The 17,371-nt window shown below is 45.0% G+C and overlaps 1 protein-coding gene across 1 annotated transcript in view; it reads right to left on the bottom strand.

Moving 5' to 3' along the window:
• Positions 1-512: 512 nt before the first annotated feature.
• OXCT1 (3-oxoacid CoA-transferase 1) overlaps positions 513-17,371 on the bottom strand; it is a 58,555-nt gene continuing 41,696 nt past the window's right edge. Inside the window, exons 14-17 of the mRNA XM_028748002.2 lie at positions 10,514-10,603; positions 5,831-5,911; positions 5,266-5,367; positions 513-1,928 (exon numbers count right to left, since the gene is read on the bottom strand). Of these exons, the coding sequence (XP_028603835.2) occupies positions 1,887-1,928; positions 5,266-5,367; positions 5,831-5,911; positions 10,514-10,603 (315 nt within the window). The 3' untranslated portion in view covers positions 513-1,886. The remainder of the gene's footprint in view (positions 1,929-5,265; positions 5,368-5,830; positions 5,912-10,513; positions 10,604-17,371) is intronic.

The raw sequence follows: 17,371 nt of genomic DNA, 5'->3' as shown, positions 1-17,371 counted from the left end.
TAAGTCTTCCACGTTGAAAACCACAGGCATAGGCAAACTTGGCCCTCCAGATGTTTTGGGACTACAACTCCCATCATCCCTGACCACTGGTCCTGTTAGCTAGGGATCATGGGAGTTGTAGTCCCAAACATCTGGAGGACCGAGTTTGCCTATGCCTGCTATACCACATTGGTTCTCAGTTGCCCCAGTTCTAATATGTAGCTTTCATCCAGTATTTTTTTTTTCCTTTTAGGAGTCTTTATTAACCAAGTATTAGATAAGATCTTTACCATCCAATTCGTACATTTCCACCATCTTTGGAACTGCTAAGGGCAAAAAGAGAGAAATGTGACCTGCTACCATTTTAAAGTGTGAAGGGAAAGGTCCACTTTCGGGTGACATAGTTACTATACAAACAGATAAATGGCACAGCAACTGCCGTAAAAAGGCCCTACCTTGCTCCCACTGCGTCGCTAGATATTTGTGTGAATGATTTGTTGATATCAAGGGGAAGACAGAATCCAGACACTAACTGTACTCATGCAACTCTGTATGCATTTATTAAGAAGTCAGTTTTTTAAAAAAATTAACCATGAGAGCAGGACAATGGCTTCCATTTCAACAAACTTCCATTATCTGAAAGCTTATCAACTCACTGTATGTTTCCTATGCAACCTAGGGCTGTCTGTACTCAGAACTTAAATAATGAAAATCCTATGCCAAGGTAACCCAAATTTTGTATAAAGTACGACTGCATTCTGTGGCCTGCATAATTTATGCAAATTAAATTTCCATCCCTCTGTTTATTTTGCATACCTCATTCTGCTAGCATTTCATTTACTCCTACTCTGAAAATTCAACACAAAAGTGTTCTAAGTGCTATTTATGAAGAAGGGGAAGGAGTTAGTTAACGCAGAGCACAAAACCCAATTCCCTTACTGCTGGAAATCTCAAATGCCAATGTCTCTCCTTGGTTTCTGAGGTTTCAGCAGGAAGAGCCCACAGACTTTCAAGCCTGTCTTTGCAGCCCTGAAGACCAGAAACATGGTAGTTTAACAAAACACGGACTTTCAATTACAGAATATAAACAGCTCCCCCTGCCCAGGTTTTTAGCTATGCAAACTTCTGTAAGTAGAACTCCTGAATATCCAAACATCTGATTATTTACATGTTTGAAAACCAACAACTTGTCCTGTACCTCTTTGTGTGTGCGCAGTTGCAGCCGACCGTACAGGCACTTGCAAATTAGCATGTTCTGTGCGTGGAAGTGACCTCTGCCTCCATACAGAGTTACAGTATTAACATTCACATCTACAAGGGATTGGATGTGTTTGATCCTATCTCGGCTTAAGCAGAGATCTGCATGAGCCTGTTGCCCACACCTGCAGCCCATTTGCGCAGCAAAGCATGGAGCTTCTATTGAACCACAGTCACCTGTTTAATCCAAACCAGGAAACTATGGCTACCAGCTTTGGAACAACTCAAGGTCTCAAGCCATGCTGTGGCTGAAGATCCTGGCTTGCTCATAGGAAGGAAACTTTGGCTAACTAAAGACTTTCTGGGTGATTTGTGGCTTGCGCATGCTCCAAGAAAAGGCTTGTGTGTTTCTCCGCTTCATAAACCAAGATAGGATCACCCAAAACAGGCTATTGTCTCTTGCCAGCGTTTATTTGCAGTCAAACCTGCAGTGTGGCAATTATAAATATCTAGGTACCAGCTAGGATTTATTTTTGGAAACTGCACTGTTGCTTGCGAATAAACATTTACATAGTTCTAGTTACATAGTCAGCCTGAACGCTAACTACCAAAGAAACTACTTTACAAAGACCTCTTTAAAATGCATAATTGCAAAACAGACATTTGATTCCCCTTCGCTGGAAGCGTGGATGTTAAGCCCAGTCAACTTTTCAAGTCGAAATCTGCTTCATTGGCGAGAGCTTTGGCGAAACCTAGTGATGAAAGAAAAGAAAAATCAACAGACGAATAATGCAGCTTGGTGCCATATGCAGTATACCTTCTAGCTGAACATCTAGAGTGTATTTTGGAGAGATATGACCCTCTCCATTTTGCCTTTCAGCTTCCTTTTTAATCATTCCCCTCCTTTTTGGAAGTTTCTTCTTTCGAAATCAAATGTGACCATGCTGGATTTTCTTGGAAATTGTCCATTTATATAGATGCTGAATTTGACAGCGCCATGATTCCTGTTCCCAATGAGATTTCAGAGTATTAAGGGCAGGAATGGTGAATATGTTATTTCCAGATGTTGCTGGACAACTGCCCAAGTCCTTCAGCAATGACTATGCAGAAACCAAGGAGAGACCATGCTGGGTGAAGCTGATGGAAGCTGAAGGCTATCAAGATCTGGACTGAGATGGTTCTCTGTCTCCTGGTTAATACGATACATCACTTATGTCTACCAGAATACTCAGGTAATGATTTACAGGAGAAATCCATGCACACTTTCTGGTCTCACAGTGAGCTCAGGATTGGACAACATGACATCCTATGTCTACAGAGAATACACACACAGAAGATCACAGGTTCAAGCCCCGGTGTCTCCAAGCTGAGGGAGACCCCTGCACCTGAAATCCAGGAAAGCTGTTGCCAGCCAGCGTAAAAAAGGTAAAGGTAAAGGACCCTTGGATGGTTAAGTCCAGTCAAAGGTGACTATGAGGTGCGGCACTCATCTCGCTTTCAGGCCGAGGGAGCCGGCGTTTGTCCACAGACAGCTTTCCAAGTCATGTGGCCAGCATGACTAAACTGCTTCTGGCACAAAGGAACACAGTGAGGGAAGCCAGAGCGCATGGAAACGCCATTTATCTTCCCGCTGCAGCGGTACCTATTTATCTACTTGCACTGGCATGCTTTCAAACTGCTAGGTTGGCAGGAGCTGGGACAGAGCAACAGGAACTCACCCCGTCGCAAAGATTTGAACCGCCGACCTTCTGATCGGCAAGTCCAATAGGCTCAGTGACCACAGCGCCACCCGCGTGCTAGTTGGACCATTTTTCTGACTTGGTATAACGCATCTTCCTAGGTTCTGTCCTGCCCCTTTTGATTTGTACCAGGAGTGAGAAAGACTTTTCTTTTTTTTACAGATTCAGTTTCCATTTGCCATTTTGCCCCAACATCAATGTAGCCATGTCAAATGCCATTTCCAACTCTCTGAAATAATCATCTTTTCTGTCTCCTACTATGGCTGATCTATGAGCCACAGGTGTGCTAATGACAGATGATCGATGCTAGCAATTGCAAAGAAGAATGTGATGATTACATGAGAAAGAGAACAGCTGGAGGAACTAAGGATTCTACTGCACACACCAAACTTCTCCATCTATGTTCTGGAAGCCAGCGTAGTTGGCCTTGCAGTGCAGTCCTATACACCTACTTGGGAGTAAGCCCCACTGAGGTTAATGGGGATTGCTCCCACAAAGTGAGTATAGGCCTGCAGCCTTAATGGTTTTTTGTGTCCCCTGACAGAGAACCAAGCTTCCACGGGAAGATAAAGCAGTTGAATCTTGCTGTTTGTGGACTTGCTTGCTTTAAAAACAAACAAAACATATCCGATTTATCCAGGTACAGCTTTCCATTCCGCTTGATTTTTTCCCCCATGGTGGCATTGTAATTCAGATGATAAATTTGACACGTACAAATGAAAATCGTCCTGGTGGGACAATCTGTCTTGAAGCCAAGCTGTAGCAGATCTGATTTAAGGGCACAGGGAAAGTCAAAGTTTTGTCTTTGGGGCCCAACAAAATCCCGAGCGGACTGCTTATAATATCAGCTTCATAAAAAAGACAGGAGGCTGTAAATCACTCCTCCCTTGTTATGAGGCTGCTGTGCATGCTGCCTAGAGGATGCTCTTTCTAATAAAGCTGTGAAAATCAGAAAGTTCAGTCACAGGCTTCCAAAGAAGCCACAATGCTGCTGCGTGGTTTCTCTTCTTTTGAGGGGAGCCATTTTGGTGCAAAATGTACAGGCCCTGCTTCAAACAAGACATATAAATTAAGTTTCACAGGGTTCTAGCAGTAAGCTAAGTTTCCAGGACTTCCCTGAGGCTTCTCTCTTTGAAGCAGTCCCTGAAGTGAGCAAATTGCTGGTTGGGAACCGAACGCTCCCAGCTTAAAGCAAGATATTCACTTCATTCCACTTTCAATCTATGCGTGAATACAGATACACACAGAGCAGGCCTGAAGCAAAGCAGAAGATGGTGTCTCCTCCATTCAATGTACAGCAGGAGTAGGAAAGTAAATGTAGCTCAGGAGCTAAATGTGGTACCCACTCTGAACTTTCCCCAGGCCACAGTCCTCACTGGAACTGATTTTGCATCCTGGGTGTTTTTGGCTGGACGGAACACGTCCTCAAATTCCGTCCACTCATGCAAGAATCAGTCGGGATATGTGAGTGTATGAAGAAACTAAGAAAGGTAAAAATTACAACTTAGTTGGTCTTTAAGGTGCTACTGGAAGGAATTTTTTTTGTTTTGTAAAAATTACACTCAGTGCTCCACCCACTTTCAATTCTCTGTTCAGATCTATGGGACATACGGGACCGCCTCTCCCGGTATGCCCCACGGAGAGCCTCAAGGTCCATAAATAGCAACACCCTAGTGGTCCCGGGCCCTAAGGAAGTTAGATTAGCTTCAACCAGAGCCAGGGCCTTTTCAACACTGGCTCCAGCCTGGTGGAATGCTCTGCCTCATGAGACCAGGGCCCTGCAGGATCTGATTTCTTTCCGCAGGGCCTGTAAGACAGAGTTGTTCCGCCTGGCCTTTGGCTTGGAGCCAATTTGATTCCCTCTCCCTCTTTCTTTTTCCTTTCTCCTCCTTTAATGAGGCTGCATTTTAATATTTTAATGTTTCAATATTTTAATTGTTGTATTTTAATCTTGTTTTTAAGATGTATTCATTCAATTTGTTTTTATTATTGCTTGTTAGCCGCCCTGAGCCCGGCCTTGGCTGGGGAGGGCAGGGTATAAATAAAAATTATTATTATTATTATTATTATTATTATTATTATTATTATTATTTAAGAAATAAAATCCTACCAAACAAATGGAACCTGGTGTGTGTGTGCGTGTGTGTGTGTGTGTGTGAACCTTTTTTCATACTTCCCTCCCCAAAAGCACCAGAAACCTCTCCAGAACAAACTCCTGCAGCAGTCTTTTGCACCTGCAGCATGGACAAGCCGCGTAAATAAACCTTCATTTGGGCTGATCTTTGCTTCCTTAGCAAGCTCCCTCAGAGCAAAGAAACGCAACTGCAATGTTAGCCACACAATGACTTACTGTGAACTCAGCCCCAGTGCTTTTCTTGATGTCATCCACGGACAGCCCTTCCCAGATTTCAATCAGCGTCAGTCCCTTTTTCTTGTCGACATCAAACACAGCCTGCAGGTTTGGAAAGAAATGCAAATTGTTTCGGTCTAAGAAAAGGAAAGGAAGGGGGCCTTACTAGCTGAATGAAGCCAATGCTTCGAGTTGATAAATACCAATTCCCTCCACCTTAGCACTGATTTTCGGGAGCACTTTTGGCTGGATGGGGTTATAAATGCCTTAAATAAAATGAAGTAAGGACTTAAGATTGCCATGCAAACTGTAGTATTTGGGAAATATGGCTTGACTGCTGCACGGTTACAAGAGCTAATAGCGTGTGAGAGACATCTGCATCTTCTTCCTGGGCCAGGTTTGCAACATCCCTTCTCATCAAGGGAGCCGGGATATTAAAATCCAAGAGTTAGTCATGGGCAACTCAAACCCTCATTACAGGATTATCGAGAAGATAAAAATGCCCCTCCCAAGCCGCTCAGCAAAAAAGATGGATCAGAAATGCAACGAACGTAAGATAACCTACCTTTTCTGTTATGATGCGGTTCACACACTGTTTTCCCGTAATTGGCAAAGTGCATTTTTCCAAAATCTTGTGGGCGTTGCCCTACAGTGAACACACACACACATACAAACGAATGATCAGCTTGTCGGAGAAAACCGGTTGCTTGAAATTCAAAAGGACTTGCAGTCAGGGACTTCAGATTGAGACAAATATATGCTACCACCAGCTCAGAAGCTTCCACTGTGTTTGGACCTGTTGTGGAAGGCTCACGAATTCATTGCTGAAATATTCCGAGGTCCTTAGTGACATGGGTAACAATGACTTACTCAAGAAGGCATACACAACAGGACTGGCATACACTCAAGTGAATCGTGTGCCGAAAAGTTCACCTGGAGCCTTCATTATACATCTTTATATTCCTCTTCAACCAGTTTGCAACATCCTTATCCTTTCAAATGTGTTTGTGGGAGGGGGTGGGAGTTATTGGTTTGTTTTGCTTTTGTTCTTGTTTTCCTTACGCATTTTGTGTTTTTGTCTTGTATTTTTATGCTGTGAACTGCCATGAGATCTATGGTTGAAGGGTGGGGTGCAAATTTTATAGATAAAAATAGCAATACGATAATAACGTCTGCACTCCCTGTTCCTGCTCACTTCCGGGACACCATGAAACACAGACATAGGAACCACATGGGTTTGGCAGATCACTGAATCAAAGAGTTATAGAGTTGGAAGGGACCCAGAGGGTCATCTAGTCCAACCCCCAGCAATGTAAGAATCACAGCTAGACCACATAGCTCCTTTCCATGCTTGTGATGTCCCTTCTCAGGGGAGGGAGCAGACAGCAACATTGGTGTTAAAAGGAATCATGTTGGCTGCCTGGCCAGAAATTATTGGTGCATTCTGGGATTCACCACACAGAAGCAGGTTCTAATACTATCAGTATATTTCTAAAATAACTCTGTTAATGCCGCTTCACTTTATGAGTAAAAACAGCATTTCCCCCAGTAATAATAATAATAATAATAATAATAATAATAATAATAATAATAATAATTTATTTATACCCTGCCCATCTGGCTGGGCTTCCCCAACCACTCTGGGCGGCTTCCAAAAAAAATATTAAAATACTGTAATACATCAAACATTAAAAGCTTCCCTAAACAGGGCTGCCTTCAGATGTCTTCTAAAAGTCTGGTAGTTGTTGTTCTCTTTGACATCTGGTGGGAGGGCGCCACTACCGAGAAGGCCCTCTGCCTGGTTCCCTGTAACTTGGCTTCTCGCAGTGAGGAAACCGCCAGAAGGCCCTCGGTGCTGGACCTCAGTGTCCGGGTAGAACGGCGGGGGTGGAAACGCTCCTTCAGATATACTGGACCGAGGCCGTTTAGGGCTTTAAAGGTCAGCACCAACACTTTGAATTGTGCCCAGAAATTGTGCCCCAGGAATATTGAAGTTTCCTTGTAGCATTGCCTAGAACGATACACAGCTATTCTCTGCTCATATTTTTTGATGACAATCTTAAAAATTGCCCCAATATACTGTTGCAATGGTATGTCCTCCTTTATATGCAGGGACAGGCAAAGCTGTAAAGGACAGGGGCATCTGGGATTATCTTAAAATCTTTCCTACTCTTGCCCTGTTGTTCTCTTATGATTGGCACATAAAAAACAAAAAAACTGTTGCCTATGTTTTTTTGCAAAATTGAGCCCTCTCTCCAACTCCTTGCAGGTTGCCCCAATTGCAAAAAAATAAAATAAAACTGCTTTCCTGGGTAGTCCAGCATTGTCCCTTTAAACTGTGATGATTTTACGAATTTTACAGTGGTGTCGACTCTGCCTACCAAAATGGGTTTTTAATTTATTCTCCCCCCTCCCCACTTTATGTCAGGGAACAATTGCTTCACTCCAATTCCTACCAGTTAACATCTGTTTCTGCATTCAAGGCAGCTAGCCCCCCCCCTGAGTGAAACTGACAGGTATTTAAGGGGAAATGACAATGCTTAATTCAAGGACCTTCCAAGTTCTGTTCCCGGGAAAGGAACAATTCATCTGTGCTATTTTTATAGAAAAGTGTTCATCAACCCATCAGGTATACCTTTAAGGTCATGCAATATCTCCTTCTAAGCATCCCGGGGAGATTGAAATGCTCAGGCTTGAGGAAAGAAGACTGCTTTCCAGGCAGCCGCTGTGACCCCAAGCATTGCAGAATGCTGCAGTTAAATATGATCTTGCTTAACTGCAGTTAAATATGATCTTACTGTCACTGGTTAAAACCTTTCTGAAGCCGCATCTACGGAGGGGGGGGGGGGAACCACCAGAATGGGAATAGAAGAACAGAGATATTGGCCAAGGCCTAGCCTTTGTAACATAGACCTATCAAATCTCCCCACAAGCAATTAATAAGGGAAGACTCATGCTTAGCCCAAAGGTTGAAGGTCAAGGGTCAAAGCATTATTATTTCTAAAATGTGTATTACACAGTCCCATTCTGCAGCATATTCCCATTGGTCTATTTGCACAAATACCAACACACCCCTCAACTGTGAAGCATAAAAGGTAAAGGGTCCATTAGGTCCAGTCGTGGCCGACTCTGGGGTTGCAGTGCTCATCTCGCTTTATTGGCCAAGGGAGCCGGCGTACAGTTTCCAGGTCATGTGGCCAGCATGACTAAGCCGCTTCTGGCAAACCAGAGCAGCGCACGGAAACGCTGTTTACCTTCCCGCCGGAGCAGTACCTATTTATCTACTTGCACTTTGATGTGCTTTCGAACTGCTAGGTTGGCGGGAGCAGGGACCAAGCAACGGGAGCTCACCCCGTCGCCAGGATTCGAACCACCGACCTTCTGATCGGCAAGCCCTAGGCTCTGTGGTTTAACCCACAGCGCTACCTGCGTCCCTGTGAAGAATACCATACTCTAAATCACGTCTATCTATTTTGGGGGTGGGGTGGTTTTAACTCAAGCCTGTCCCAAAATGGCTCCCTTCTCTCCTCACCCACCTTCAGGACAATATTTAGTAATTTTCCAGGGATTGGTTTGTGGGTGGGGGTAGATGAGAGAGCGTAAAGCCTACCAGTGCCCATTTTATTTCTGACATTTCCCCCTGTGAATCGACATTACACCACCATGTAAACACCATTCCAAGGGAGCTCACTCATGGGGAAGGGAGGAATGGCGGCTGCAGACAGTAGCTAAGGAGGCTGGAGACTGGGAAGAAGCATATGGATTGCTTATGGTGGCAAGTGAAGAAGCAGCAAAATTGGGAAACCCAGCCAGATGGATGGGGCATAAATAATAAAAATTATTATTATTATTATTATTATTATTATTATTATTATTATGACTTTAGAAAGTTTCAGAAATGTGGTCAGGAAGGCAAGCTTGTGTGTTGTTGTTGTTGTTGTTGTTTTAAGATACAAGTGAATTAGTGAGATGAAGAAAGAGGACATCTATTCCAGGATAAAAACAGCACAGCAAAGGTGTGGGGAACTTTACCTGTCCAGATGTGGCTGAACTACAACTCCCATTAATCCCAGCAAGCATGGTCAATGGCCAGGGGTGGTGGTAGTTATAGTTCAGCAATACCTGGAGGGTCATAGGGCCCCCACACCTGGCAAAGTGCTAAACACAGAGACAGGAGTTTGCGAGAAAGCAGGCAATGGACAACCTCATACAGAAACAATGGGCCACATTTAATGCCGCTGTTCACTAGGAAGGCAGAAATCTGGCAGATCCACACCACACACTGGTGTTCAACAAACGTTTAAAGCACATGATCTCCCCAAGAGAATCCTGGGACCTGTAGTTTCCCACTTAAAGAGCTACGGTTTCTAGCACCCTTAACAAACTACATTTCCCATGATTCCTTGCGGGGAGTCAGAAGAACATGAGAAGAGCCTGTTGGATCAGGCCAGTGGCCCATCTAGACCAGCATCCTGTTCTCATAATGACCATTCAGATGCCTATGGGGACCCTGCAGGGAGGACCAGAGCACAAGGCCACCCTCCCCTCCTGTGGCTTCCAGCAATTGCTATTCAGAAGCAATTGCTGCCTCTTGACTGTAAAAGGTAAAGGACCCGGACGGTTAAGTCCCGTCAAAGGCTATGGGGTTGCAGCGCTCATCTTGCTTTCAGGCCGAGGGAGCCGGCATTTGTCCACAGACAGTTTTCCAGGTCATGTGGCCAGCATGACTAAACCGCTACTGGCGCACAGAGGACCGTGACGAGTGCCAGAGCGCACAGAAATGCCATTTACCATCCTGTCACAGTGGTACCTATTTATCTACTTGCACTGGCATGCTTTCGAACTGCTAGGTTGGCAGGAGCTGGGACAGAGCAACGGGAGCTCACCCCGCCACGGGAATTCGAACCGCCGACCTTCCGATCAGCAAGCCCAAGAGGCTCGGTGGTTTAGACCACAGAGCCACCCGTGTCCCTTTTGACTGTAGAGGCAGAGCACAGCCATCATGGATAGCAGCCACGTGCTTTTAAATCTGCTCTTCCACTCATGCAGCAAAACTTTCTCCTCCTCTCCACAACCCGTGCACCCTGAAAACCTGCTCCAGAAAGTTGGAGGAAAACAAGAGAGGAAGAAGCCCCATTGGGTGGCTGGAACTCTGTGCACACAGAGTGCACAGAATTGGACAGAACCCAGGGTATGTTTCCAAGTCTAAGGAGAAACCCACAGAAGAGAATATTTATGAAAAGATTACCTTTGCAGAGTGCTCCATAGTGACGACCACTTTAGTTCTTGAGCTGGACACCAAGTCCATGGCGCCTCCCATGCCTTTCACCATCTTACCCTAAAAACACAAGATTTCACACACACAAAAAAGAAGAACAGGTGTCAACAGCACAGCTCAGTACACTCTTTCCTTTGATGCATTTAATCTACAGATTTTGGAAAACAAGCATCAGACCCGCACAAAATGCAAAATTAAGCCAACGGTCCCTTTAGTTTCTCTCTGAATAACTGATTCTTCATAACATCTCCAAGTCTCTACGTATCACAAGGATACCATTTTGAGAGTGTTCCCATATTATTTATGGGGAAAGAAGATTGATGGGGGAAAACGAGGAACTGCATCTTGTCTCTAAATATCTATAATTCTTCAGCACACATGGGTTGTGTGACCAAAAGTTTTGGATTGTATTGCTAGGCCATTGAAAGGCTCAATTTAGTTGCAAACCTGATAGCAACCACTTAGCGTGCATGGTTGTTTGGGAAATGCAGTCATTTCAAAATGGCAAACTCGAATTTAATTTAATCCACTTTATTTCCCAGGATCCTTCAGGAGGAAGGACTGAGTGCTTTCCCAACATGGAGGTGACAATCCCACACATTCACTTGAAGGGTAATTCCCATTTGTTTTATGTGAAGCAGAAGACCGCCAAGCAAGTGCTGCTGCCGAAAGCCTCGTGTGACTGCCTTGACGTATCTAAACAGCTGATCCTTTGGATTGGCCCAATTGTGTGAAAGTTCTGCAGGGACAGGATCAGCATTGGTCCATCAAGCTCAGTACTGTCTAAACTGCCTGGCAGCAGCTCTCCAAAGTTTGTGGTAGGGATCTCTCCCAGCCCTACCTAGAGATACCAGGGACTGAACCTTGTTCATGCAAGTAGATGCACTACCACTGAGACAAGACCCTTACTCAACGAACAGGTACACACCCAAATAAACCTGTTTAGAACTGAGGCAGCAGCTAACCAGAGCTGGCTCTGCATTGTATAAGCCAGAGGTTTTCAACCTTTTTGAGTCCACGGCTCCCTTGACCAACTACATTCTTTCTGCAGCACCCCTGTAGGGCTCAAGAGCCCAATTATGTCACCCCTTGCCTGCAGAGCTGGCAGCCTCGTTTGTTGTTGTTGTTTGGTCGTGTCCGACTCTTCGTGACCCCATGGACCAGAGCACGCCAGGCACGCCTGTCTTCCACTGCCTCCCGCAGTTTGGTCAAACTCATGCTGGTAGCTTCGAGAACACTCTCCAACCATCTCGTCCTTTTTCGTCCCCTTCTCCTTGTCCCCTCCATCTTTCCCAACATCAGGGTCTTTTCCAGGGAGTCTTCTCTTCTCATGAGGTGGCCAAAGTATTGGAGCCTCAGCTTCACAATCTGTCCTTCCAGTGAGCACTCAGGGCTGATTTCCTTGAGAATGGAGAGGTTTGATCTTCTTGCAGTCCATGGGACTCTTCGTGATCCCATGAACCAGAGCATGCCAGGCACTCCTGTCTTCCACTGCCTCCCGCAGTTTGGTCAAACTCATGCTGGTAGCTTCGAGAACACTGTCCAACCATCTCGTCCTCTGTCATCCCTCTTACCAGCCTCTTACCCTTTTTCAAACACCCTCCCTTGTGGAGAGTTCCTTCAGCCTCCTCTCCCCTCTCCTTGGAAGTCCTCTGGGCAGCCGCAACTGCAGCCCCTGGTCTCTGAGCTGCCCCACTGCCCCACAGGGACTTGGAAAGCACCCCCTGGCCAGCCCCAGAGGCACCATTTGCCTGTGGAGTTTGTAGCCAGAGCTGCTGCAATAAACAGCTGTGCAAGCCTTTGGGAGGCAGAGACGCAAGAGAGCATCAGAGGAGGGAGGGAAGGAAAGAGGGACAGAGGCCAGTGTTGCCCGCGGCACCCCTGACCATAATTCAAGGCACCCCAGGGAGCCACGGCACACAGGTTGAAAACCACTTGGGTAAGGTGTTAAAGTGAGATTCTACTCATGCTCTCCTTCCGTGGAAGAAATTGCAAAGATTTAAAAATAGCAGCACAAAAACAAGTGTTCGGCAATATGTTATTTTTTGCAGTTTTAGAAATCACTGAAAGTCATGGAGAAACTAACCATAAGGACGCCTTGAACAAAATTTCCTTCTTCCCCAAGTCAGTATGTTTGAAATATATATATTTTTTTGTATTGTATGTAAAGTACTGTGTGTAAAATGTAGACAATATTAATATCCACTACCTGCTACCGCAGCTTGAGTTATTTTTTTTAAAAAAACAACAAAAGCAATCCCCTTGTGCCTGAGTACTTTGTATTCCCATTTCCTCAATAAAAAGTACATGACTGGATAGAACCAAAGATGAATTGCCCTGAAATATATTTGCTGTGTCATTTTCCCCCCAAGTGACTACCAGCCTCAGAATGGTACAATTACAGAACTATTGTCATCATATTGCTATCTCCGACAGATAGATTAGATCTGGAGGAATGCAGAGGAGGAAAGAAGAGCCCAATGAACTTTACCAAGAAATGCAAGGAAATTACTATGCTGACATCCCTCCCCCCCTCCCCCGGCAGTACAAGGAATAAAAGCATAAAGTTGGTTCAAAAATCCTTCAAGTGCAATGCAGAAAGATATACAAACGCCAATCTGAGCACATGCACGCTTAAAGCTTCCAAAAGATGGGTATATACCGTATTTTTCGCTCCATAAGATGCACATGACCATAAAACGCACCTAGTTTTTAGGGGGGGTGCAAGAAAAAAAAATTCTTTAAAGGGAGCGCTGAGCAGAGCCTCCCGCCTGCATTCGCTCCATAAGATGCACACACATTTCCCCTTACTTTTTAGGAGGGAAAAAGTGCGTCTTATGGAGCGGAAAATACGGTATCCTATATCCACAATGTGACACTTCCCTCCCTTTGTCGCAGTGCTGTCTGATAAATCCTGCTTTTGAACCAACAGTTATTTACAGAGACAAATATATAAGGTTCATGCCATTTGCCACTCTTGACATACACCACAGACCCCAGAACTGACTCGAAATTGTGCCTATGAAAATGGCAGGCTCGCTCGGACCTTTCTGCCACCCACGTTCCCATGGGCAAAGATGCAAGCCACAGTCCGGTCTTAAAAAGGCTTCCTTTAGAAGAAATTATCTGCTGGATCAGTGGGGAAACCTCAAATGATCCATAGGGCGGTCACCTTTGGATGCATGCAGCTTATCCTTCTGTAATAGCTCAGTTGGTGGAGCGTGAGACCTAGGACATCCCCAACAGAGCCAGGCTCTGCTTGAAGACCTCCCCATTATGGAGTGTAGAACATTTATTTATTTTCTAGTTATTAAATGTATACGCCGCTCTTCATCCAAGGATCGCAGGGCAGTTTGCAGCATAGAACCACACAAATGCATAACGTAATAGCAAACAAAACAGTAATGCCTCCCCCTCCAAAACACACAGAGAGAGAGCGAGAGGGCGCATCCCTTTTAGGTAATTGGTTCCACTGCGGAATTGCTCTTTCTTTCACGCCAATTTGGGAAATTAATTCCTCCTTAAAGCTTCATAGTCCAGTAGGAGAGCTGAAAATAATGCCAATATATTTCACATCTGGCAAACCATGCGCCCCTTGGGCTTCAGATAGTACATAGGGAGACAAATCTAACAAGCCCGGGACACAAATTTCTGTGGCCCTCTGCTGGCCCATTTACCAGAAGCAATGTATTTAGCGTTAGATCTGGAAGTCATAGAATCATAGAATCATAGAGTTGGAAGAGACCACAAGGGCCATCGAGTCCAACCCCTTGCCAAGCAGGAAACACCATCAGAGCACTCCTGACATATGGTTGTCAAGCCTCTGCTTAAAGACCTCCAAAGACGGAGACTCCACCACACTCCTTGGCAGCAAATTCCACTGTCAAACAGCTCTTACTGTCAGGAAGTTCTTCCTAATGTTTAGGTGGAATCTTCTTTCTTGTAGTTTGGATCCATTGCTCCGTGTCCGCTTCTCTGGAGCAGCAGAAAACAACCTTTCTCCCTCCTCTATGTGACATCCTTTTATATATTTGAACATGGCTATCATATCACCCCTTGACCTCCTCTTCTCCAGGCTAAACATGCCCAGCTCCCTTAGCCGTTCCTCATAAGGCATCGTTTCCAGGCCTTTGACCATTTTGGTTGCCCTCCTCTGGACACGTTCCAGTTTGTCAGTGTCCTTCTTGAACTGTGGTGCCCAGAACTGGACACAGTACTCCAGGTGAGGTCTGACCAGAGCAGAATACAGTGGCACTATTACCTCCCTTGATCTAGATGCTATACTCCTATTGATGCAGCCCAGAATTGCATTGGCTTTTTTAGCTGCCGCGTCACACTGTTGGCTCATGTCAAGTTTGTGGTCAACAAGACTCCTAGATCCTTTTCACATGTACTGCTCTCAAGCCAGGTGTCCCCCATCTTGTATTTGTGCCTCTCATTTTTTTTGCCCAAGTGCAATACTTTACATTTCTCCCTGTTAAAGTTCATCTTGTTTGTTTTGGCCCAGTTCTCTAATCTGTCAAGGTCGTTTTGAAGTGTGATCCTGTCCTCTGGGGTGTTAGCCACCCCTCCCAGTTTGGTGTCATCTGCAAATTCGATCAGGATGCCCTTGAGTCCATCATCCAAGTCATTGATAAAGATGTTGAATAAGACCGGGCCCAAGACAGAACCCTGTGGCACCCCACTAGTCACTCTTCTCCAGGATGAAGAGGAACCATTGATGAGCACCCTTTGGGTTTGGTCAGTCAGCCAGTTACAAATCCACTGAGTGGTAGCATAGTCAAGACCGCATTTTACCAGCTTCTTTACAAGAATATCATGGGGCACCTTGTCGAATGCCTACTTGTCGAAGTGTATACTAGATTCTGACCAAACTAAGGCTCATAGAGCAAAATATACATAGGCGGCCTAGTTTGGTCAGAATTGGGTATACACTTCCAGAGTTAAATCTAAATACATCACTTCTGGTAAATGAGCCACCATAGCTGCTAGAGGGCTGTGGAAATTTGGGTCCTGGGCTTTTTCGACTCTTCTCCCCATGTACTACCTGAAACCAAAGGGGCGCATTGGTTGGCAGATGCGAAATTCTTTTCAGCTCTCCTACCCCCTATTTAGGGTCTCGGCTTACACTGACCTCTAAAGATACAGTGATACCTCGGGTTTATAGATGCTTCAGGTTACAGACTCTGCTAACCCAGAAATAGTACCTTGGGTTAAGAACTTTGCTTCAGGATGAGAACAGAAATTGTGCGGCGACAGTGGGAGACCCCATTAGCTAAAGTGGTACCTCAGGTTAAGAACGGACCTCCGGAACGAATTAAGTTCTTAACCTGAGGTACCACTGTAATAAATTGATGCATTCATTAATGTATCTGACTTTGCTTGTTTTGTAGCATCTATGGAAAACCAAATGCAAATACACACCCTGGAAAGGAGCAACATTTTTGACCACATCTGTGTCTTCTGGTAAGCCGCACCATGCATTCTTTCTTCTGACTCTGATAATAACTCTTAAGATAAGTAATCTCTAAAAGAGTTCCTGATACCCTCTTCCTCTCCGTTTACGGTAGCCAATGTGGTGTCTTTCAGGTGGTATTGGAATGCGACTTCCATCATTGTACCCACCCCACACAAATGGGAGGCTCTCAACGCCTGAAAAATACCATGTATAATGTAACCCTATTTCTAGTTACTTGGGATGCAAGTTTAGTCGTTTAGTCGTGTCCGACTCTTCGTGACCCCATGGACCAGAGCACGCCTGGCACTCCTGTCTTCCACTGCCTCCCGCAGTTGGCCAAACTCATGCTGGTAGCTTCAAGAACACTGTCCAACCACCTCGTCCTCTGTCGTCCCCTTCTCCTTCTGAAGCGGAAGAGTCACGATGAGGTGACTTTCCCCCCACCCTGCAATATTTACTGCCCCATGGGGTTGCTGTGGAGATAAATAGGAAAGCAACTTTAAGGCCCTTTGCCAACAAGCACTACAAAGAAGCATTCAAGGAGGCTAGAAATGGCTCTGCCTGATTCCTTGGGGTGCCTGCCGCCATGGTAGGTAGCCTCGTCATAAGGCATCTTCAGTAATATGGTTTTGCCCAGGAAAAGCAGCTGCCAGGAGCAGGCATTTCGCAAGAACCCCTTTCTGAATACAAGGAGAGCTGATAAAAGTTGGCAGAAAGTTTCGAAGCGTTTGCATGCCGACTGTAGAACTTTCCCCAAATTTATTCTTCAGGATTCATCAACAGTTAGCCTCAGGGCATCTGTCACCGGTTCAGTGGTTTATTTGCTGTTGCATCAGATCAGCACCACCAGTATTTATGGTATTAATATTAATAAATCCCTAGGAGACCTCATCCATCACTTTTAATCTCTCCTCCAACTCCTACCCCATTGCTCTTAAAGTGTGATCTTCAATGGCTCAGGGCTATTTTACCAATATAAAAGCATCATTAGTCAAAGAAACTACAGCCTCATATTCAACATTTCTGTCGGGGGGGGGGGGGGAGTTCCACCCAGAAGAGCAACATAATTCATCGCAAAATGTACTTCTTGATGCAGCCGTTCCAGATCACAAAAGAGCCAGTTTAAAATTGTGCTTTGTGTGTGTTTTTTTACAAGATAGAACCAGCTAAAACCCAAAAAATTAATCCACAGTAATTAGTGCTTCAAATACTATTAAGGAAAAATTGCTAGTGAAAGTCAAGTCTTTTCAAAATGGACATACTACGGGGTTGGCAACACCTCCCGCAAATCATAAAAATGATGACTTGTGCATGTTTTATGTCAGAACGTATTATTTTCCTCCTATTTCAAATGAAGGTGTATCTCGTCT

This window comes from Podarcis muralis, chromosome 11 (assembly GCF_964188315.1).
Source record: "Podarcis muralis chromosome 11, rPodMur119.hap1.1, whole genome shotgun sequence".
Taxonomy (NCBI): Eukaryota; Metazoa; Chordata; class Lepidosauria; order Squamata; family Lacertidae; genus Podarcis; species Podarcis muralis.
This window is presented reverse-complemented; position numbering and strand designations above follow the sequence as displayed.